Source organism: Colobus angolensis, unplaced genomic scaffold (genome assembly GCF_000951035.1).
Source record: "Colobus angolensis palliatus isolate OR3802 unplaced genomic scaffold, Cang.pa_1.0 Scaffold470, whole genome shotgun sequence".
NCBI classification, from domain to species: Eukaryota; Metazoa; Chordata; class Mammalia; order Primates; family Cercopithecidae; genus Colobus; species Colobus angolensis.
The window spans coordinates 1,899,847-1,924,881 of record NW_012118155.1 but is presented as its reverse complement, the minus strand read 5'-3'; the positions used below and the strand labels follow the sequence as shown (position 1 = coordinate 1,924,881).

Genomic DNA, 25,035 nt, shown 5'->3' with positions numbered 1-25,035 from the left:
TATTTCTGGAATGGCTAATTTTTATTTAATTCTATAAGCCTAAGGTAAAAAGCATAGGCAGTAACTTTTACTAGTCAATAAAAAGCAATTCTACCAATCCACTGGTAATTAATATACTAAACAGAGTTGGAAAGCATTTGACTGAAAGCAAAATATTTAGAGAAAATAGACATTTATACAAAATTATAAAATGCTTGTAATAAGAATAAGTGCATTTCAAGGAAAGCACAAACTTATCTTAATTTATAGAGCCAGTTAAAGCTTTAAAAAATTTAAGTGGAAATTGAAATATGCAAAAATGTATAAACATTCTACAAAAGATGGTCATTCTTTTCCTGAGTATACTAAAGCTATGAAACGTAAGGTGACAAAGGAAGGTAGAAGCTTGGGAACTCTTTCTCAAGGGCATTTTCTTTCTACACACTGCTTCCCTCCTTCTTCATATTCTTGCTTGGAAATCCACATCTGTTGAAAGGTACCCTGTAAAATGGAAAGAAATTTATATAATTATGCCTTACTTTTTACTAGAAATGGCTTTTCTTAATTTATTTTTTTGAGAGAGGGTCTTGCTCTGTCAGCCAGGCTGGAGTGCAATGGCGTGATCATAGCTCATAACAACCTCAAACTCCTCGGTTCAAGGGATCCTCCCACATCAGCCTGGGACTCCAGGGGCATGCCACCTTGCCTAATTTGTAATTGTTGTAGAGATGGAGCCTCACACTGTGTTGCTCAGGCTGGTCTTGTACTACTGGGCACATGTGATCCTCCTGCCTCAGCCTCCCAAAGTGCTGGAATTATAGGTGTGAGCCACTGCACCAGCCTTTTTTTCTGTTAATATCTTATTTTCATAACTCCTAAACTTTGAATAATTCATTTAAGAGTCCCACCTCCCAAAATAGTACTCGATTATTTCTGTCCTCCTCCAGACCAATATTCCAGAACAGTATATATGGTGTGTATATATACAGTATATAAAGGGGGAGGATGCTGTAAGTCCAGGATGCAGAAAAGTATAAGGACTTTTTCTCCATATTCAAGGCAGATGGTAGTCCAAGAAACATCTTACACCCAGCACCATGACTTCACCATTTGCTCCAAGAACCAATTCCTGACTTCTAGACCTCACTGTAAACTGGGGAATGACCAGAACTTGAGAAGGAATGTTTCGATTTTAAATGCATTCCAGACAAGCCCTGACCAGTGCCAATGGGGATGTTATCAGAAGAGGCATGCATACGTTAACATATTCCCACCTCTGTTTGAGAGGGGACATTGAAATTAGGCTGACAAATGTCCACTAATTAGGCAAAGAGGCATTTTGTTATATCAGAACACATAAAACTGGTTATTCTATTAGGTCCTCCGCTCATTTGACAGTTATAAAATGCAAAGACAAATGAAGCACTGGAATTGTTTTTTGTATTTTTACTAAATTTAGTATAATTCAGTAAGAACATTTTTGCAAAGTAGCTCATCTACTAACCAAAGAGGCTAGAATGGAGCCGCCAATCCATGAGCTAAACCTCCGTTCCACTGTTGTATTATTTGCAATCAATTTCAGCCGCATACTCTGAAATAGAAGAATATGCATTAGTACAATCAAATCTTGTGACTCAACTTAGGAATTTTTTTTTTCTTTTTTTTTTTTAAATAGAGACAGGGTCTTGCTCGCCATATTGTCCAGGCTGGTCTCCAACTTTTGCACTCAAGCAATCCGTCCATTTCAGCCTCCCAAAGTGCTGGGATTACATGCATGAGCCACTGCACCCAGCCAGGAAATTCAATTTTGACACACTTCTTAATGGCTCCCTGTGGTTCAAACACTGATTAAAATAACGGTAATTTTGAAATAGGATAACAAATCTCAAATCAAACAATCAATCAATCTAATGATTAGTATTATAATTCAGGTATGCTCTAGATCTCCAAGAATTTAGAAAATACAAGGCAGATGTCAACTGTGTGCCTATATATTTAGATATCACTTTTAATAATAGAAATGTGGTATATGTAAAACATTCTTTTATATGGGAAGCTAAAATACAGATTTATAGACATTGTTAGGGCATATGTAACCACTAATAAGGGTGTTTAAATTTAATATTTAGTGCAGAACACCTTACAAAAAAACCACTTGAAGTTTTGTTGTTTTTTGTTTTTTGTTTTTTCCCTGAGCCAGAGTCTTGCTTTGTCACCCAGACTGGAGTACAGTTGCATGATCCTGGCTCACTGCAACCTCGGCCTCCTAGGTTCAAGCAATTCTCCTGCCTCAGCCTCCCAAGTAGCTGGGATTACAAGCACGCGCCACCATGTCCGGCTAATTTTTGTATTTTTTTTTTTTTTGAGATGAAGTCTCATGCTGTTGCCCAGGCTGGAGTGTAGTGGAGCAATCTCAGCTCACTGCAACCTCTGCCTCCCGGGTTCAAGCAATTCTCCTGCCTCAGCCTCCCGAGTAGCTGGAATTAGAGACGCCTGCCACCAGGCCCAGCTAATTTTTGTATTTTTAGTAGAGATGGCGTTTCACCATGTTGGCCAGGCTGATCTCCTGACCTCGTAATCCATCTGCCTCGGCCTCCCAAAGTGCTGGGATTATAGGCATGAGCCACCGCGTCCAGCCAATAAAAATTTTAAATTTAAAGTTAAAAGATTATAACTGCCATTCTGTTATTGAAGTACTATATAAATTACCTTCTCAAACCGAGTTTTTCTATTCTCTTAAAAGTTATTACAATATACCCACTGATCTTTCTAAAACAAACATAAGAGCTCATCAGTCCACTGCTAGATTTTATCCTGTGAAGAAGGAAGTATTTTCCCCTAGAGATTCAGCATAGCCCCACTGACACCTTGAGGCTTCTAGCCTCAAGAACTATAAGACAATAAATTTCTGTTTTAAGCCACCAACATGTACTTTGTTATGGCAGCTCTAGGAAACTAATCCATCTTTCTAGCCATATTGCTTTCCCCACTTACGTAAAGACTAGAAGCCAACTACTTTGAATTACTGGAACATAGCCATCTTCTCTTAACATTTTTGTAAATGGTTTTATTCCCTCCATCTAGATATCCTTTCATAAATTAGTAATGAGTTGAACTATTCATTCAAACTATAGCCTCTTCATTAGGCTATTCTCTGATACTCCTAGCGAGTTAAGTAGTGGCTTCTTGGTGTTCCCGACAGCACCTGGTCCATGACATACTGAATTGTTTAGCACGCTACAGTCATCATTTTCTGCATGTCTAACCATCCTAGTAGACTGAGCCCTTGGTGTGCAGGGACTAGTGCCTAGCAAACTATCCATATTTAAATATTAAGTTAATAAATGAGATTCAAGTAATTTAAGAGAAACTAATAGATGTCAACTAGGAAAACATGGTTAAAGGATATTAACTTTAGTGATACTATACCAGGCACATATAAAATATCATGTATCTATTGAAAAATGAATGCTTATCTACAAAATGACACCATCAGTGAGGAAATATATGACTGAAGAATACCATTAAAGAACAAACAGAACTTACTGGAGGAGTTTTCTGAGACAGCTCTCTATTCAACCTGTCAGTAAAACTCTGTATTAGTGTGTTTCCTCCTGCCACTATTACACTGCCATAGAGACCCTAGGATAAAAATACAAGAAAAATCAGTTCCACATGTTCCCAAAAGTTTTAAATACAACTACAAATGTGCTCTACTACAATTCTCCCTTTCATTTTTTGGAAATGTTTTACTATTATATAGACCTAGTAGCTTAATCCATCGATTCTCCATCCTAGCTGTACATTCAACTCATCTAAGGAGCTTTTAAAACACAAACTCCTAGGGGCAATTACATAAAAATGTCTGGGGATGGGATCCAGGCAAGATTACTTTTAGAGACAGGGTCTCATTATATTGCCTACATTGGAATGCAGTGGCTATTCACAGGCACAGTCATAGTGTACCACAGCCTCAAACTCCTGGGTTCAAACATTCCTCTTGCCTCAGGCTCCCAAGTAGCTGGGACTACATGCCACTGTGCCTGGCAGGCATGGTTTTTAACTCCCAAGATTATTTTAATGTGCATGAAGTTTTAAGAACCACTAACTTAAAGGAATCATTCTAAAAATCATAATTTTTTTGGCAGATAGCTGCCAATATTTAATTAGAAGTACATTTTATAATGACTTTATCTTAGAATGGTCATCTGGAAATATTAATAGCAACCACCAGCCAAAAATTAAAATTACAAATATTTTGAAAAAGAATGCTCATCTGGAAGTTAGGATATTCAAAATTAGACAGATTATTTTATGATTGTGACAGACAATGATAAAACTGAACATATTCCTGGCCAAAATGATTGCTACCTTTCTCTTTTGCAGAGGTATACATCAGAAGCACATGGGAGCTTTTCCAAAACACACAAGCTAAGGCCTCTCCAAATAAAAATAAATTACTACTTATAAGTATATTTACTTTGAATTTGCATGTATGCATCAGAAAGTTAAATGTCAACCTGTTTTAGTGGATAAGTTCCTATTTTTAAAACGTATTTCAAATGTCTAAATCATCTAAGTTTTGAAGTAGAAAATGGAATGTAAAAGTATCTCATTAGTTAAAAGGAGAAATTTCACTAAAAACAAAGTTATCACTGTTGCAATAAATATACTTCAATTCAATTACCTTCCCCCAAAGGTGGAATTGTATTTGCACTAAAAAAATCCCAAACTTTTATTACTATTGTCCTAGAAACATCACATGCCTACCAGGTTACCAGGTGAAATAAAGGTAAAATAAAGTATGATTTTCGTAGCCACTCAAAGCCTTTTTTGAACAACATAGTAGCTATTAACCCCATGCTTTAAGCAAATTAATTTATTCAAAATCTAGGCAGTATGTGGGTGAGAAGCTGAATTAGGTTTAAATAAGATAAAGTCAGTCCTCAATGTTATCAATATGACCTTGGAAACTGACTTTCAACAAAATGACATGTAACAAAACCAATTTTTTTCCTGAAACAATGTCCTTCAAGGACTTACTGTACATTGTTTCACTTAAAGTTGCCGTCTCCAAGAACCTATCACTGATAATGAGTGAGGTATATAATATGGAGTTAGTATTTAAAATCTGACAAAGCACAAAAAATATGAAGATCATTTAAAATAATCTTCATGTGAAAGTTACTCATACCATTTAAACCACACCTTCCTGAAAAATAAAGGTAGAAGTTGTACTATCCGTAAGAAAATCACCAACAATACATATTTTGGTTTGCCACATTTCAGGAAATCTCTAGTGCAGCATTGTCTACAGAACTTTCTGTGATGGTGCAAATGTTCTATATATGCGCTATCTGATGCAGCAGCCACTAGCCACATTTATAATGAGGCTATTACAACTGAATAATTGAGTTTTATGTTTTTACTTATTTTAATTTAAATTGCCACATGTGGAGGGTAGCTACAAAACTGGACACCATAGCTCTAGAGTTGCACATTTTTCTTTTTCTAGTACTTCATCTTTTTATAGATACTGTTATAAAATGAACTTCAAAGTCAATGACATTGACAACCATTAGGTCACTGTCAACCTAACAATGATTTGGGGGCATTTCAGTCCCCTAAAAGGTACCTTTAAACCGTAACAGGAGACTGGCACTTACTGGTCTGATATCAATATCACACATCCCAACACTTGTGGTGACAACATGACTGACTCCTAACATTGTGTTTCCTGATAACCCCTACAACAAAAGAAAACAAGTAGTCACATGGAGGCTCTTCATACAGTAAAGCATATCCAAAACATTTTAGCCACAAAAGCTCTTTACCTATATAGGAAAAGCCAGGCTAATTATGAGAAGCTTTTATACCTTTACATTGGAAGGGTCAAATAATCCTTCTGGAATTTTTAGCCGCTCTGCACCAAAATCACAATTGTAGCCATTGGGGAATTCATAATGAACAGTTGGCATCTGTGCAGCCACTCTGAAAACATGTTAAACAGTATTACACAAAATACAAAAATAATTCTCTTCAAAATTATAAACTACTAGGGAATTATCAACTTGTAAAAAAATGGGAGTGAGAATATTTTAAACATTATTCAATTAAGTACTTTCTATGTTTTCTAAACAAATCCTGTCCTCATTTATAAAGTATACAATTTAAATAAGAAAACATACTGTTCATCATAAGTTGAATCCGACACTTGAAGTACCGAAGCTTGAAAATCCTGGATAACGCACTATGAGTAAAAGAAAAAAGTTTAACAAACAAGGTTGAGATTTATCTTTGTAATCTATACTTTTATAATATATTTTAAATACTTTTCAGAATGAAATTGGACCATGTTTCTAGATGTGTAAATCATTTCAACAGTATTAATCTACCTAACAAAGATTCTGAGTATCAAGAAACCTAATTCTAAACATTTGCATTAGCAGTAAATTACACACATTTAAGTTACAACAGTTCTGAAACGATGAGAGATAAACAACTGCAGGTGCAGGAACCCCTGCACCACAGTCCTGCATAACAAAACCAATTTCAGAACACCACTTTCTTTTTAAAAATAAGCTAGATTAGAAGCAAGATTTCATTACCTACATATACACATGTGCATATACATCACATTTTACGCAACTTTTAATGACTGTACATAGTATAAAACAGTTTAACAAAATGCTGTGAACTAACACGACCTCTAGAAAAATCTTGTCTAATATCTAGGAAAAATGAGTAATCCTCATTTTTCCTCATATATTACACGTACACACACACGAAATCTTTATCTTTAGGTGCAAAAACTGTCAGAGCTGGGTGCAGTGGCTCATGCCTGTAATCTCAGCACTTTGAGAGGCCAAGACAGGAGGATCACTTGATGCCAGGAGTTCAAGACCAGCCTGGTGAGACCTAGTGAGACCCTGTCTCTATAAAAATACAAAATAAAAAATTAGCCGGGCATGGTGGCGTGCACCTGTAGTCCTCCCTACTTAGGAGGCTGAGGCAGGGGGAGCCCAGGTGTTTGAGGCTGCAGTGAATTACAATTGCACCACTGTACTCCAGCCTGGGTGACAGAGAGACCCTGTATGTATGTATGTATGTATGTATTTATTTATTTATTTAATTTTTATTTATTTAGACAGAGTCTTGCTCTATTTATTTAGACAGAGTCTTGCTCTGTTGTCCAGGCTGGAATGCAGTGGCACAATCTCAGCTCAATGCAACCTCCATCTCCCGTATTCAAGCAATTCTCCTGCCTCAGCCTCCCAAGTAGCTGGGATTACAGGAACTCAGCACCACACTCAGCTACTTTTTGTATTTTTAGTAAAGACGGGGTTTCACCATGTTGGCCAGGACTTGAACTGTCTTGAACTCCTTGCCTCAAGTGATCCACCACCTCGGCCTCCCAAAGTGCTGGGATTACAGGCGTGAGCCACTGTGCCCGGCCAACCCTGTCTTTAAAAAATATATATATATCTATATATGTGTGTGTATATATATACATATATACACATATATGTATATATATACACACACGATATATACATGATATAAATATATATAACTTTTTAAAACCTGTTAGATATGATCCTTCTCATAGTAATTATGACATATAATTTTACTCTTAGTTTCTTTTGCTGGATACACATTAATTTCTATCAACAGAGTAAGCAAACAACCTACAGAATAAGAAAATCTTTGCGAACTATGTATCTAACAAAGGTCTAATATCCAGCTTCTATAAGGAACTTAAACAAAAAAACCCACCTCATTAAAAAGTGGGCAAAGGACATTAACAGACACTTCAAAAGAAAACATACATGTGGCCAACAGCATATGAAAAAAAGATCACTATCACTGACCATCAGATAAATGAAAATCAAAACCACAATGATACACCATCTCACACCAGTCAGAATGGCTATTATTTATTATAAACAAGTAAAAAAATAGGGCTGGGCACGGTGGCTTACACCTGTAATCCTAGCACCTTGGGAGGCTGGGGCAGGTGGATCATGAGGTCAAGGGTTCGAGACCACTCTGGCCAACTAAGAATACAAAAATTAGCCGGGCCTGGTGGCACGTGCCTGTAGTTGCAGCTACTCGGGAGGCTAAGGCAGGAGAATCACTTGAACCCGGGAGACAGAGGTTGCAGTGAGCCGAGATTGCACCACTGTGCTCCAGCCTGGGCAACAAAGCAAGACTCTGTCTTGAAAAAAACAAATAAATAACAGATGCTGCTGACAAGGCTGCAGAGAAAAGTGAATGTTTATTCACTTTTGGTGAGAATGTAAATTAGTTCAACTATTGTTGAAAGCCGTGTGGCAATTCTTCAAAGAGCTAAAAACAGAACTACCATTTGTTTTTTTTTTCTTTTTTGAGGTGGGTTCTCACTCTGTTACGCAGGCTAGAGGGCACTCGTACACTCAAGGGTCACTGCAGACTTGACTTCCCAGGGCTCAGGTGATTTTCCCACCTCAGTCTCCCACGTAGCTGGGACTAAAGGTGCACACCCCTACACTTAGCTAATTTTTCTTTTTCTTTTTTTTTTTTTTTGAGATGGAGTCTCACTCTGTCACCCAGGCAGGAGTGCAGTGGCACCATGTTAGCTCACTGCAACATCCATCTCCTGGGTTTAAGCAATTCTCCTGCCTCAGCGTCCCAAGTAGCTGGGATTACAGGTGCCCACCTCCACACTCAGCTAATTTTTTAATATTTTTAGAGACGAGATTTCACCATGTTGGCCAGGCTGGTCTCGAACTCCTGACCCCAGGTGATCTGCCCGCCTCGGCCTCCCAAAGTGCTGGAATTACAGGAGTGAGCCACCGCACCTGGCCCCACTTAGATAATTTTTCTGTTTTTGAAGAGACAGGGTTTTGCCATGATTCCCAGGCTGGTCTCTAACTCCTGGGTTCAAGGGATCCATCCACCTCAGCCTCTCAAATTACAAGCGTGAGCCACCATGCCTGGCCCAGTACTACCATTTTACCCGGCAATTTCATTACTGGGTATATACCCAAAGGAATATAAATCACTATATCATAAAGACACATGTATGCGTATGTTCACTACACCACTATTCACAATAGCAGAGACATGGAATCAACTTAAATGCCCATCAGTGGAAGACTGGCTTAAGAAAATGTGGTATACAGACCACAGAATATTATGCAGTGAAAAAAAAAAAACAAAGAATGAGATCATGTCTTTTGAAGGAACTGGGATGGAGCTGGAGGCCATTATCCTTAGCAAACTAATGCAGGAGCAGAAAACCAAACACAGCACGTTTCACAAGTGGGAGCTAGATGATGAGAACACATGGACACAAAGAAGGGAACAACAGACAGTGGGGCCTCCCTGAGGGACGAGGGAATAGAGCAGAAAAAATAACTACTGGGTACGAGGCTTAGTACCTGGGGGACAATTATCTGTACGACAAACTTCCGTGATACGAGTTTACCTATATCACAAACCTGCACATGTACCCCTGAACTTAAAATAACAGTTTTTTTAAACAAAACAAAAAGAAATTAAGGTGTATCTGTGGTGGCAGGTTGTTTTACTAACTCTTCCCCATCAGTAAGCCATATGTTCAGAGATGGGTTTTTAGTAGAGAATCTCTCATGGGTTCCTTGTTCTGAACAAAAACACATTTTTGATATGGCTGACTGATGCTGGGAAACAGAACATAACTGAGACATACTAGTAGGCCTCTCCAAAACCTAAAACCATTTTCGCAGTCAAAAATGTTCAGAATAGCATAAAACCAAAATTCCTTCCAGGTCTCACTATAGTAATCCAAGTGAATATGTAGTGATTTGCAGAGATATTTGTTTGGCAAATATGAAAAGCATGCCTCTCACAGCAAAGCTCTTTTGTTAGTAAAGTATCATTAAAAATATAGAGTGTAATCCTGAGATCATGCTCTATTTAATCTTCAAAATATATTTAGTAATTTAAAAAAAAGAGCAAGAGGGGATTTCACAATGCCTATGAAACAGATGAGACAAGGCTAAGACAGCAGCATGAAAATATAAAGTGCTCATATTTTACTCAAGGATTTACAGCCTATATATAACTTTTTTTTTTAATACTCATGCAAAAAGCCTATAACACTTTTGTAAAGAGAATGAGGGTTACTTACATTACACATATAATTGTGCCAAGACCTCGTAACCTGAGGCAACTTCTCTTTTCTTTTCCAGTTTGCTGGAGATCCTTCACGAACAGCTTCCTGAGAGTACCAAGAGATGCTAGGTTAATGGAGTTCATTTCATAGGGGTGGGGGAGCTAGAGGTAAGTTCTAGAAAGAAAATTCAATACTTACTTTTGATGCAATCATATATGGAGGAACCAATTCAATATTCATTTCTTGGAAGAGTTCTCTGCATTGCATAGTAATAAAGTCTCCAGCAAGAGGAGATTTCACAATGCCTATGAAACAGATGAGACAAGGCTAAGACAGCAGTAAAGTCCAAACTTCCTAGAATGAATTTCCCCTACGGGTGTATTTATATGAATAACTTTTTCAGGTAAATGAACTATCCTTCAACACATAAATAAAGCAATGCATCAGTTTTAAATACACATTATATACTAAAGATTTTTAACATATTTAAAAAAGATCTTATTCAGAAACTGATACGCTTTAAAAGTGCTACTCATCATTTTATTTCATTATGTGCATCCTCATAACATCTAAAATCATCTCAGTGTATCCTGGTTAAATACATTTACCTTGTTGAAGGACATAGCCATCGTGGACTGGAATTGCAGTGGTATGAGTGGCTCCACTGTCCAAAATCAGCCCAGTAGAACGACCATTAGCAAATCTAGTTTAAAACATTAAGGAAAAGAAAGTATCAAGGCCGCTAAAATAATGTTTATTGTAAAGGGCAGGCTCTTATATTTCAGAAACTATTTCTTAAACATGTACCTCATAGTTAAAAATGTATTACAGTGAATCTAGGGATAAAAATTGGTATAAAATAATATTTATGGCTTAAGAACAAATAGCAAGAGGCAGGAATTCCAGAATGGAGGTATGAGGAACTCAGGGAAACCTTTATCCTAGAAACAGCTACTATTAAGCTGGTCAAAATTAACATAATAATTGAAAGTCTCTGGAGACTGATCAAAGTGCTTACAACAAACTGAGATGCATTTATTTAACAAAATGTACAGAAACTTGGTAAGAACAGTGGGAGGTTGTGACAACTGAGCTAGGGACTATAACCATTCTCACATAGCATTGAAGAAGAGCTGTTTCAGCAGTTTGGCAAAGCCATATGGCAGTTCCTATCTCCTCTAACTCAATGGGCGGGAAAACTATGCCAGGTGAATTCCACAGTTGGTGAATATTGGCAGATCCCATTTTCCACACTTCTGTGCTGCAGAAGGCCTATACTACCTGAATATACTAAACTGAAGTTTAGGAGTAGGGGCATTCACTCATTCATCAAATATTTACTGAGCATCTATTAGGTGTCTACTAAGTCTGGTGCTTAACAAGGAGGGAGGGAGGAAAGAGGGAGGCTGTTCACCTGGCACTAAAATTCCTTTAACACAGTAGACACACAATGGTGCACCAAAACTGCCTTTTCCCTGAAGGTTATCCTGTTTAATGAAGTAGATGATCAATAAAGCTGTAAAAAGAAAAGCTCACGACGTCCCAGGGAAGGTGGTGGTGTAAAAGAGAAACCTATTCCTGGGATATCCAACTGTAAATTCTGGGGAAGGGAATATGGGCAAGAGTATGAGCATGTGGGAAGACCAGGAGGCAAGAGAACACAGCGAGGTCAGAGAACTGCAAGCACCTCAGTACGGTCTGAAAGTAAAAGGAAGAAATGTAGAAGATGACTCTGGCTTAAAGCAGACTAGCACTTTAGAAAGATTATTAGAGGCTGGGCATGGTGGCTCATGCCTGTAATCCCAGCGCTTTGGGAGACCGAGGCAAGCAGATCGCTTGAGTCCAGGAGTTAAGAGAGCAGCCTGGGCAACATGGTGAAACTCCATCTCTACTAAATAAATAAATAAATAAATAAAAATAGAAAGATTATTAGAGCAACAGTGTAAAGAATGGGCAGACAAGAGGATGTACTTCAGTAATCCTGGAAATAGCTTCCACCTAATGCTGTGGCAGTGGGACAGAGAGAAGCAAATAGCAGGGAAGAATAGGTGGGACTTGATGACTGACTAAATTTGAAGGGGAATGAATTTACAGCCAATTTCCAGTTTTCTGTGATATTGGAAGGGAGGGAGAAAATGGCAATCTTTCATTTCATCTAAGCCAACTGGTTAAAATATTGCCTTCTATCCACATGCACCTTCTTAAAAACAAAAATGTCTTAACACTCAGAATTTGAGTGTTACTTTATTTCCCTCATACTTTCTAGTGTATCATCAGTTCTAATGAGAAACACCAAAAGATGAATAGCTAAAAAGCAAGAGAAAAGAAAAAAAAACAACTTCTGAACAAGCAATAATTGGCTTATGTCTTCTGCCAGAATTATCACATTCAGTAGTATGGTATATACTTCAAGAGGAAAGGTATTACTCTTTCAAGGATACGCTGTCAAAACTGCAGTTTTGCAAAGGAAGAATGCAGGGATGTTGTAGTGTTCAAACATTAACTCTGTCAGTTTCTCTCTCTTTGCTCTAGTATTCCACTTGAGAAGAGGGGAAAAAGAAATGCAAGTTATTAAGAATTAAAAAGTTGATTTATCTCCAGATAAAATCTAGCACTATATTAACAAAGAAATAAAACATTAAGAACAGCAAAAAATACCATGGGAAATAATCTTTCATAATAATATCTCACAAAAATAAAACAAAACCTCTATATTTCTTTAGATGTAGATTAAATTTAATAAATCAATCAGAAAAGAATTAAAATTCTTTAATAAAAAAATTGCTTCTATAAATTCTAGAAATTACAGACTTTTCCACATATGAGGAAATCAGGATTCTTATAAACATATTATTAAATCTAAAGAGTAAATATGGTCATCCAAATCCTAAGTATGAATTTTAGACCATCAAATTCTCCCACTTATAGATGGTATTCATAAAAGAAACTATAAGTTAGCAACAATAAGATACTGATACTTTATGACCATTATGCTTGCTTTCTGGGACCTTTCTGTCTATGTACCAAATGTATTTCACAAGAGACTTTGGTCCAGAAATTTCCAGCCCTTGTTCAACATCTCAATTCTCTCTTGGAAACTTGAATAAAGTAGATATACGCTACCCTTGGGGCACAAGAAATGATTCGTAATTCAAAATGGGAAGCAGTCCTAGGAAATAAAATGTTAAATCCCTAGAAATACATAAATAACCACAAGAATTCATCAGTGTGTTTTGTTGTTCTCTGCATATTTTATCAGAATAGTAAAATGAAAGTTACAATAGTATTAAAAAATTAATCCTTTTCCCTAATTTTCAAATTCAAAATATGAATTTCTATGCCTCTTTAAAGAAAAATATTCATCAAAGGAGTAGAAAACTAAAGGAAAAAAGAAAAAAAAAACAACAACTACAGAAACATGAAAAAGAAAATCTTTATCTCACCGGTGCCTCTGACATGAGAACAGGATGGAGGCTGGCTTCTGATTTGACATGCATTTTGTAGGTATGATCCAAAATAGCCTGGAAACTATCCCAGTCTTCAACTAGAATATAAGATTAGTAACTTGGAAACAATGCATAGTTGAAGATGAATCCAACATATTTTGAGAAATTGTTTCTGTGACTTAACAATTAATACCTTATTATATAGAACCTACTATTTTTACTGATCAACTTCATACCACAGTACTTTATATATATATAAAGATTACCTTTGTCTTCTAGATATATAGAACTTCTTTTTGGTCCCTCCAGCCCCAGACCTGTCCCAAATGTAATTAATCTAACAGACCTAAAATACCAAGTAAATGTTATTCAATTCAATAAATACTTATTAGAGACCTAGAATGTGATCAGAATGGTAACAGGAAGTACAGAAGAATTATATGGCCTTCTAAATGATACTACTGCTGGGTTTAAAAAAAAAAAAGAACAAAGATTTGTATGGTCTAGACCCAACACTCAAAAAAACTTACAATCTATTTGGAAAAAGACTAAAAGACATGTTAAAAATTCAAAGAAGAACATCTGTCTTCAATTTGGCTTCCACCTAAACATTCCATTAAAACTACTGACATAAGTCATTAATGACCTTCTTTTTTTTGAGATGGAGTCTCACTCTGTCGCCCAGACTGGAGTACAATGGCACAATCTCGGTTCACTGCAACCTCTGTTTCCTGGGGTCAAGCAATTCTCCTGTCTCAGGCTCCCAAGTAGCTGGGATTACAGGTGCCCGCCACCATGCCCAACTAATTTTTGCATTTTTAGTAGAGACAGGGTTTCACCATGTTGACTAGGCTGGTCTCCATCTCCTGACCTCAGGTGATCCGCCCACCTCGGCCTCCAAAGTGCTGGGATTACAGATGTGAGCCACTGCCCCCAGTCATGAATGACCTCCTACTAGGCAAATTCATGGATACTTAACATTTTTAATCTCATCTGTCTTCTCTAAATTATGACAGTATTGCCTTCACAAGAGTTTACAAACTTTCCTGTCGCAGCCCAAAGAAAAAATGTCATTAATTATATATTTCCACAGGCCCACCTGGATTTTTTTAACTTCTTTCTCAGTGTAAAGCTTTCAATGTCACTGCGGAAAACACTGAGAATAAATGGAATTTTATGCTTCCAGAAACTTCTTCTTTTTCTTATTCTTCCCCTGAATTTTTTCCTAAATCCCTAATTGTTCCCTTTCATTCTCCTTCAAGGGTACCTTTTATTCTCTATTGGTTAAAATATACAAGTTTTTTGCTAAGAACTCCATCTTCAATTCTCTTCTCATATTCCAAATTTTTTCAGAGTAATAAAATGCAACTCCATGTCTTAAAATCTTTCTTATAACCTTTTATTCCCCTGTTTACAGAATTGTCACCTGGATGTTCTAAGCATTTTTAATTCAGTGAACCCATTTACTTACTATACACGAAAGAGTTAACACTGCAAGCCTGAGAAAGGCCTGCTTGTAAGGCTCACTCTTAGCTGGTGTCTGGAAACACGATTGGCAAACAGTTCCCTATTTTCATATAAAACTTGTCCTTAAATGGTAAGAGTAGCTCGCTATACCTACACTGTTTGTACAATGTGGTTGGTTTTGAACACTTGCTTTCCTTCTGAGAATCTAAAATTTTATTACATGCCAGGTAGATGGTACCTACATAACCAGCCCTCTGTAAAATCCTTGGGTACTGAGTTTCAGAGTTCTCCTGGAAGATAACACAGGTTGTAACTTGTTGATGGAGGGATTAAGCAGATCCTGTGTGACTCCACTGTGAGAAAACTCTCCGAAGCTTGCATCTGGACTTTATCATCCCCTGTCCCTTTTCCCTTTGTCGATTTTGTTTTGAATCTGAATCTTCAGTACAATAAATCTTAGCTGTGAATACAACCATATGCTGAGTCCTGTGAGGGAGTCTTGCTGGTGAGTAACTGAACCTGAGAGTGATTTGGAGTATCCCTGATAACCTCACTTTTTTCTTTTTCTTTTCTTTTTTTTTTTTTTGAGACAGAATTTCGCTCTGTCACCCAGGTTGGAGTGCAGTCATGGGATCTCAGTTGCAACCTCTGCATCCTAGGTTCAAGTGATTCTCATGCCTCAGCCTCCTGAGTAGCTGGGATTACAGGTGGTATGCATCACCACACCTGGCAAATTTTTGTATTTTTAGTAGAGATGGGGTTTCACCATGTTGCCCAGGCTGGTCTCGAACTCCTAGACTCAAGCAATCCACCTGCAGTCTCAGCCTCCCAAAGTGCTGGGATTATATAGACACAAGCCACCGCGCATGGCCAACCATGCCTTTTAAAACCATAAAACTTGCTTCTTCCCTTTCTATTCCTATCTCAATACATGGTACTCTCTGTTCAGAGTTACTCCAACCAAAAATCTAGGAAACTTTCTCAACTTCTCTCTTGCTCTCACTCCCTCGATCGTTTAGTACCATTTGTTTCCTGGTTACCCTGAAAGTCCCTTCAGAATCTCTACCAGCATTATGTAAGAGTTTAAACCTTTTTCATTTCTCATGGACTCTTACCTCCCTTATTGATCTCCATCTCTAGTGTCTCCTTCCAATCTAGACTACATATTACTATTAATCTTTCCAGCTGGCAAATACAAGCATATCACATGTTTAAATTCCTTTGGGGTTATCCTTCAGTAACTAGCTTAATACAACCCTGGGATAGTTTACAAGCCCTTTTATGACTGCTCCCTGCCTACCTTTCCTGCTACTGACTCTAATGAGCCCAATGCTGCAACCATACTTAATTGTATTACATTTTTAAGCACATAAGCTTCTTTCACAATTCCATCCCTTCACACATGCTGGTCCCTCTGCTTTACCCAGCTTAGTCAGCCAGACTAATTCTTATTCATTGATCAAGATTCATCACAAGTTACCTCCTTTGTGAAAACCATCACTGACTCCCAACACTAGAGTAAAATACCTCTCCTCTCTAATCCCATTGCTCATTGCATATACCTATATTGTAGCACTTATCACAGTGTACCATTATTTGTATATATACATATATCTATTTCCCCTAACTAAGCTTTTAAGGAAAAGGAACATTTCTTATGTATCTTTATATTCTCAGTGTCTGAAATCAGTTTGTGGAATAAAAACAAAACAAAAAACAAAAAAAAACCATGGCTGATGTTCAACTTATAGGAAGCTACTACTTTATATCTAAACTGTAACATGTACACTCTATAATCAATTCCATGGGGAAAACATCTTACCCATCCCATTTTTTAGAGGTGAAATGGCCTCCATATTCTCCCTGGGAACACGCAGAGCATTAGTATCTATGTAGTAGGTGGGACCGCCTTGTTTGCCTTTATCGCCATCTATTTCCATTAATGTGCTTCCGTCGTCTCTTTCTACCACCATACCAATAGCTGTAGGAAAATCCACCTGTAAGAGTCAGAAATATGATATACAAGTTTCACCTTTTATCAAGGAGGCATTTTTTCCCCCAACTAATGTATTTTATTATATTTTGTTTTAAATTAGAATTTCTGCATGAATTTAATTTACATGAATAGTTCTACATATCCAATTAACTCTAACTTTACACTTACCTTGGGGCAGTCCTCACCAGCATAACCAGCTCTCACAGTATAGGATCCAATGTCAAAAACAAGGGCTCCAACTTCATCTGAAAAGATTAAAAGATAATTAGCATTAACAGCTTGCAGAAGTATCACATGAAAATCACAGCTCACTGCAGCCTCAATCTCCTAGGCTCAAGCAATCCTCCTGCCTCAGTCTTCCAGGTAGCTGGGGCTACAAATGCATGCCAGCATGCCCAGCAAATTTTTAAAAATTTTTTGTAGAGATAAGGTCTCACTATGTTGCCCAGGCTGGACTCAAACTCCAGGGCTTAAGCAATCCTCTGCCTCAGCATCCCCAAGTGCTGCAAGCATGAGCCACTGCACTCAACCCAATTATATTCATATTATTACTCACTTGAACCTAGTTTCAAATACACCTTAAAGAATCATTTAATTAAAATATAACAAGTCATACACCGTATTTCAGTAGAGGTTCAATCAGTTAAGAAATGGTACATTAAAACTGGGTAATTTGAGTTTACCTATTAAAGGGAATTATTTGCAAAGATAAAGGTGAAATACCGACAACCAGAAGGCACAGTACAGTACCCCAGTACTATAATGATAACTAATAATAATGGATCCATTGCCATTCTTCAAACTGAAGAAACAAGAAGAAATAACTGTTATCAGAATCTGGAGAGAAAGTTGTATGGGGAGGGCTACCTGATAGGAGCTGTGACTTTTAGTAGAGGGGATGCAGTTAGCCATAGATCACCCTGAGGTGAATGAACCAGGCTAACAAATATACCAGTAACCTCCCTCCACCATCAACTAGGGTGATTCTATAATTTATTATCCAAAGTGGGAAAACCACTATGGGCAATTTAGTTATATCTACTAAAGTTGAAATTGTGCACACATAGAATTACACTTATTTATTCTGGAGACACTCTCTCATACAGGTTGCAAGAAGACATATACAAGAATGTTCAACAGCTACAAGAACTGAGCAATTTATTAACCTCTCTGCTTCAGTTTCCTAACATGTAAAATATACATAATAGCTCTTACCTCACAAGATGCTCTAATGATTAAACGTATTAAATGTTTTCATGTATATGAAGTCTTAGAAAACTCACACACTGAATGTAAGCTGCTATTATAATTGACACACTGCTTGCCATAGGAAAAGGCAGAAATAATCTAACGGTCTCTCAGTAGTGAAACAGATAAGCAATAGTATATTCATACAATGGAATCCTGTACAGCAGTTCAAATGAACACTCTAGATCTACATACGTCAGCATCAATAAATCTAAAAGAACGCTTAGTTTTAAAAGCTAGTTACCAAAAAACTATATATGTATATACACACACACACACACACACACCCCTCAAAAAAAAAAAAAAAAAGAAGAAGAAAAGAAAATACGCATGGGGTCTGGGAATGTTACATACCAACTTCAGTTCAGTGGTTACCTGAACTGAAGAAGTGAGAGAGAGGAAATCTGTATCAATTAACATTTTTATTCTTAAAATATCTGAGGTATTAATATGGCAAAATATGACATCTATTTAATTTCACTGGTGAATATAGTATTGTATTACATACAAACTTACAGTAATATTACCGTAATATCACAAACATATATTTATATATTTTTTATATTTATATATTTTTAGTATGCTTAAAATATTTCAAAAACTTCTTAAAAATTTTAAAAGTAAACCCATTACTTTGCAAATATCAGTTAAGAGATAGTATCTTTTCAGAATGATTTTTTTTTTTTTTTGGACTCGCAGTCTTGATATATTATCACCCAGACTGGAGTGCAGTGGTATGATCTTGGCTCACTGCAACCCCCACCTCCCGGGTTCAACTGATTCTCCTGCCTCAGCCTCCCAAGCAGCTGGGACTACAGATGCGCACCACCACGCCCAGCTAATCTTTGTATTTTTAGTAGAGATGGGGTTTCACCATATTGGCCAGGCTGGTCTCAAACTCCTGACCTCGTGATCCACCTGCCTTGGCCTCTCAAAGTGCTGGGATTATAGGTGTGAGCCACCGCACCCAGCCTTTCGTTTTTACTCAAATAAAACAAAGACACATTTAAATTGCTAATATAAAAGAAAGTTTATGTATTTGTTACATTTCTCAAGATAATTAACACAACCCTGTAAAATTCTCTGGTCCAAATTATTTTGTCAGAAACTAGGGGATCCTTAAAAGGAGAACACTGTATTTGTTTTCACCACAGCACCTAAACTTGAGTACAAATGCTAAGTATAGCAATGAACAGGAGTTGATAACATTTAATACTTTTATTAACCAGAATGCTGGGTAAAGAGATATCCTAATTAAATGAATTAATTGTGTAGTTAACCAAAAATTTCAACTTCTGTTCCTCAAGGATTTATCTTTTGCCCTGCACTAGGAACCCTTAACCTGTTCTGTGTTATGGACCCTTGTGACAGCGTTGTGGACTGAATTGTGTCTCTAAAATTCCTATGTCAAATCCTAACCCCTAGTACCTCAGAATGTGACTGTACTTGAAACCAGAGTCTTTATTCTGTATTTTTTTTTTTTTTTTTTTTTTTTTCTGGCTTTGGTATCAGGGTAATGCTGGCTTCATAAAATGGAGTGCAATGGTACAATCTCAGCTAACTACAACCTCCGCCTCCTGGGTTCAAGCGGTTCTTCTGCCTCAGCCTCCTGAGTAGCTGGGATTACATCTGCTGGCCAGCAAGCCTGGCTAGGTTTTACATTTTTAGCAGACACTGGGTTTCACCATGTTGGCCAGGCTGGCCTCAAACTCCACACCTCAGGTGATCCACTCACCTTGGCCTCCCAAAATGCTGGGATTATAGATGTGAGCTACCATGCCCAGTGAAACCAGAATCTCTGAAGAAGTAATTAAGTTAAAATGAAATCATTAGATTGGGTCCTAATCCAGTATAACTGATGTTTTTAAGAGAAAATTCGGGCCAGGTGTGGTGGCTCACACCTGTAATCCCAGCACTTTGGGAGGCAGAGGTGGGCGGAACACGAGGTCAGGAGATCAAGACCATCCTAGCCAACATGGTGAAACCCCAACTCTACCCAAAATACAAAAAATTAGCCGGGTGTGGCAGTGTGCACCTGTAGTCCCAGCTACTCGGGAGGCTGAGGCAGGAGAATTGCTTGAACCCAGGAGGCGGAGGCTGCAATGAGCTGAAATCGTGCCACTGCACTCCAGCCTGGGTGACAGAGCAAGTCTCCATCTCAAAAAACAAACAACAACAACAACAACAAAAAAAACAAAAACAGAAAATTCAGACTTGGACTTGTACAGAGGGAAGGCCATGTGAAGACAGAGGAAGGAGATAGCCATCTACGCACAGAGAGAGACCTCAGAAGAAACCAACTCTGCTGACACTAAGATCTACCTCTAGCCTCCACAACTGTGAGAAAACTAATTTCTGTTGTTTAAGCCACACAGACTGTGGTACTTTATTATGGCAACCTACAAACTAATATACACAGTTTAGGAAATTATGAATCCCTTCTTAGAATGTTTTTAAATGTTTATAAAAGAAACCAATTATAATAAAATATAGTTCTACCATGGAAACTTTGGGAAGGCCACAAACCCCATGTTAGGAGCCCCTTCCCTAATTTACCCTTTCCTGGGTAATATACTGTATTCCTATAGCTTCAACTTCTACCTAAATACTGGTAATTCCAATCTCAAAACACTCTCTCTCTCCCTCTCTCTCAGCTCTAACCAATGTCTAGATCCATATCCTGAACTTTTTACTGTACATCAACATAATTGTATCTAATGTCTCATGGGTATCTCAAATTCAACACATCTGAAGCACTGCTAATCTCAGCATTGCCTAACATATTGCTGACCACAGTACACGTTGGCAAAAACCTGAGAGTTGTTGCGAACACCTCCATCTTTCAAGTTCTGCCAAATATTTCTGCTAAGTATTTCTCAAATCCCCTCCTTTTAAATACCATTGTCACTGCCTTCAATCAAGCTCTTATCTCAACAGGGAAACTACAATTCCCTACAGATATTGTGCCTCCACCTCTATGCCTCTTAAATCTACCCTTCCAACTGCTGCACTGTGATCTTTCAATATTGTAACTGTTATTATTTTGGTACGTAAATCCTTCAACAAAAATAAGGGGGTGAATCATTCCGTGGTTTCTCATCACTGAATTTGATAAAATTTAAATCACTCTAGCCAGTTGAAATTCAAGGCATAGCAATATCTGGTAGCAGTCTCACTTCCTGCCTCATACACTAACTTACTGGGTAATATGTCATCTCCTGAACACACCACATACTCTCTCACTCAGCTAACCTTTGCATATGCTGTCCCTTTCCACTCCTCCTCCATCATCCCCATTACCTCTATTGTAAAGTCCCTTGACTCCACCACATGGAATCAATAACTCTATTCTCTGAACTACCTTTGCACTATATATATATATATGTAAATATATATAACATATATAAATTATATATAATATATAAAATTATATAAAAATATATATAACATATGTAAATATACATATGTTTGGTTTTGTTTTTTTAGGATACAGTCCTGCTCTGTCACCCAGGCTGGAGTGCAGTTCCGGGTTCAAGTGATTTTTGTGCCTCAGCCTCCCCAGTAGCTGGGACTCCAGGCATGCGCCACCATGCCTAGCTAATTTTTGCATTTCTAGTAGAGACAGGGTTTTGTCATGTTGGCCAGGCTGATGTTGAACTCCTGGCCTCAAGTGATCCGCCTGCCTCGGCCTCCTAAGTTGTTGGGATTACAGGTGTGAGCCACCGCACCTGGCCCCTTCTACATATTGTTATCAATGAACAGCTCTCATTGAATTACAGTTACCATTTCTGATCAATATAAGATGCTATCAACTACATGATGCACCACTATTTCCGGCATCACTAATAAAATAATATGGCAATTAAAACTCTGCCAGGCCAGCACTACTGAGACATATTCTGGCTGGGGGCAGTGGCTCAAACCTGTAATCCTAGCACTTTGGGAGGCTCAGGCGACAGGACTGCCTGAGCTCAGGAGTTCAAGACCCGTCTCTATTAAAAAAAAAAAAAAAAAGAAAGACATATTCCAACTTCAGCTGTTTAAATGTGGGAAAAATGTACAACTAAGAATCAGTGAAATATGGTGTCTATTTACCTAACGGACTCATCTACAAGACTGAACTTCTTGATGACAAGAGCCTATACCTGCCACATAGTACTCAAAAAACATTTTTGTGAAACAGAAAAAATCCAACATATCAGCTCATTTTCCTGTCCTAATTAGTAAACCGGATATGGTGGAAGTTTAAGGCTCTAAATTCTTAGAATTTTACATCTGTTCCTGTTTCAGGATGGGAGATACATCTAATTCCTGTACCCTGCTTCATTAAAAATCAAGCCCCATGAACCCTAAGTAGGAGAGTGGCAATGGGAGGCAGGAGGCTTAGTAGAAAGAACCACAGAGTTCTGGATGTTTAAAACCTAGGATGCAATTTCTAGTGTATAAAAATCCTCAAGAATTGAACCTCGGCAGGGCGCGGTGGCTCAAGCCTGTAATCCCAGCACTTTGGGAGGCCCAGACGGGCGGATCACGAGGTCAAGAGATCGACACTATCCTGGCTAACACAGTGAAACCCCGCCTCTACTAAAAAATACAAAAAAACTAGCCGGGCGAGGTGGCGGGCGCCTGTAGTCCCAGCTACTCGGGAGGCTGAGGCAGGAGAATGGCGTAAACCCAGGAGGCGGCGCTTGCAGTGAGCTGAGATCCAGCCCGGGCGACAGAGGGAGACTCCGTCTCAAAAAAAAAAAAAAAAAAAAAAAAAGAATTGAACCTCTATTCTACTAAAAAGGCCTTTTTTCTTTTTTGAGGATTTAAATGTTTTTCTCCTTCCAAGTTTAGGGGTGATGTGATTTTCTTGGGGAACATGAAGGAAAAATCTTATTTTTGTTGTATCTTACCTGTAAAATGACATCCTTTATAGAAACAGCATCACTACTAGACACAGCAACAATAGCAATAGTCTGGATTTGCTTTCTGGGTCTCTAACTCATCAAACACAACCCAAAACAATAATTATATGTATCAGTGTTTTGATTCACCTGCAGATCTTGCAAAAATGGAGGCTCTAAATCAGTAGATTTTGAATGACGCATGAGATTCTGCATTTCTAACAGGCTGGCAGGTGATGCTGACACTGCTTGTCCATGGACTAGACTTTAAGTGGCAAATGTAGCATTATTTCATTTAACCTTCACGCTCACCCCCATCGGCTAGGAATTATTCCATAAATGAGGCCTTAAGTTGGAAAGTTATGTAAATTGCCCAAGACCAAAGCGCTCAACAGTGAGTGAGGCGGGTATTTCAACCCAGGTCTGTAACCCCCTGCACCTGGTAATCTTTCTGCCACACCACAGTCTCATCAAGGATAAGTGAAAAAATAAGACGCCTAGGATCCCCAGCAAACTTTCTGGGCATCCTTAAATTACACGTGCTCCTGAATTAATCTCAAACAGACCCGCCCACGAGTCACTCTGGAGACTCCGCAGCCAACAAACAGGCAGGAGTTACTGAAAGGTGAGGCAGCTCGCGCATGGGGCAGACAGGGAGGAGGCAGTACCCTAAGTGGCCGCCGCTTCCCTAGTCAGTTCTACGGCTTGAGGCTCGCTTTGCCACCTATGAGACGCTCTGGGAACCCTCCGTCCACGCTTGCAAACCGCCGGGACCTTCCAAGTTTAGGCGCGCGCACACGCGCCCCGACACAGCCGAGTCCAGGAGGCACTCGTGGAGATGCGACCCTGGGGCGGTAACCCAAGCCCGGGCCCGGCGGCCGGCTGGAGTGAGCTTCCCGCCCAGCCCCGAGGCTCTCTAGAGAAACGAGCGTGCATCCCAAAACCCTGCTTCTCCGGGGGCAGAGGCAGGAACCGGCCACAGAGAGCCGCCACTCCAGGGCGCGCGAGGCGCTGGCCGAGCCTGGTGGGCTCCGGGGCGGGCAGAGAGTGGGGCGGGGACGGGGCGGGGAGGCCGGGGTCCCGAGGGGGGGAGACCGGAAGGGAACGCCGGGGAGGGGAGGGCTGGGAGCGGCGTTTACAAAGCCCACATGCCGAAAACGCGCGCTCTCTCCTCCGGCCGCACTCACTCACCTCCCCCGTACACGCCGCCGCTCATGGCTGCTGCCGGCGCGACCCCTACCCTAAAGGCTAACTGGAGAAGTGACTGCAGTGGCCGCGACTGCGAGTCCCGAGAAGCGATAGCTCCTGACTCCCTTAACTTCCACCGCCACCCCCCTCAGGCAACAAAGCGGCGTCCACACACCCCGGAGCTCAGCTCCACTTGCTGGCTCCTCTTACCAGCCAATCACGAGGGTCCAGGCCTACGTTCAGCCAATCAGAATGCGGCTGCGCCGCATCCCCAACGCGGCCCAGCAGGTTTAGCCAATCGAAGGCAGCCATGGGGGCGGGGAAAGAGGAAAGCGACAGCAGGACAGAAGGAGTTGGGTTGCGGAGCTGAAGCGGGCGGAGCTTCCCGGGTGGGCGAGAGAGTGGGCGGAGGCAGTGGGAGAAGAAGGAGGAAGGCTAGAGGGAAGCATGGGGGCGGGCCTGGGAGGTGCGGCGAGGCGCTGAGGAGCGGCTGGAACCTGGGTAGGGGAAGGTAGATCTCTGGAAATTGAACGTGTGTCTCCACGCTGAGATTCCTGTCCAGTGACTGTGGGGAATGCGGATTTCTTTCTTTTTTCTTCAGAAAAAGTATTTTAAACTCACTTTTAGGTTGAAGAAATAAAAATTTTGCGCTCCACTTTGGGATAGGGGACTCAGTAAATCAGA

General features: G+C 39.3%; 1 protein-coding gene across 1 annotated transcript; it reads right to left on the bottom strand.

Annotated features, from left to right (window-relative positions):
• On the bottom strand, window positions 1-24,590 carry ACTL6A (actin-like 6A). The gene is made up of 14 exons (XM_011958667.1): window positions 24,355-24,590; window positions 17,195-17,271; window positions 16,853-17,027; window positions 13,561-13,661; window positions 12,559-12,656; window positions 10,726-10,820; window positions 10,316-10,422; window positions 10,133-10,222; window positions 6,168-6,229; window positions 5,856-5,970; window positions 5,646-5,726; window positions 3,526-3,621; window positions 1,484-1,570; window positions 1-480 (listed from the first exon to the last, which is right to left on the bottom strand). The coding sequence occupies exons 1-14, from the start codon at window positions 24,377-24,379 to the stop codon at window positions 400-402; spliced, it is 1,290 nt and encodes a 429-aa protein (XP_011814057.1). The 5' UTR covers window positions 24,380-24,590; the 3' UTR covers window positions 1-399.
• Window positions 24,591-25,035: the final 445 nt, after the last annotated feature.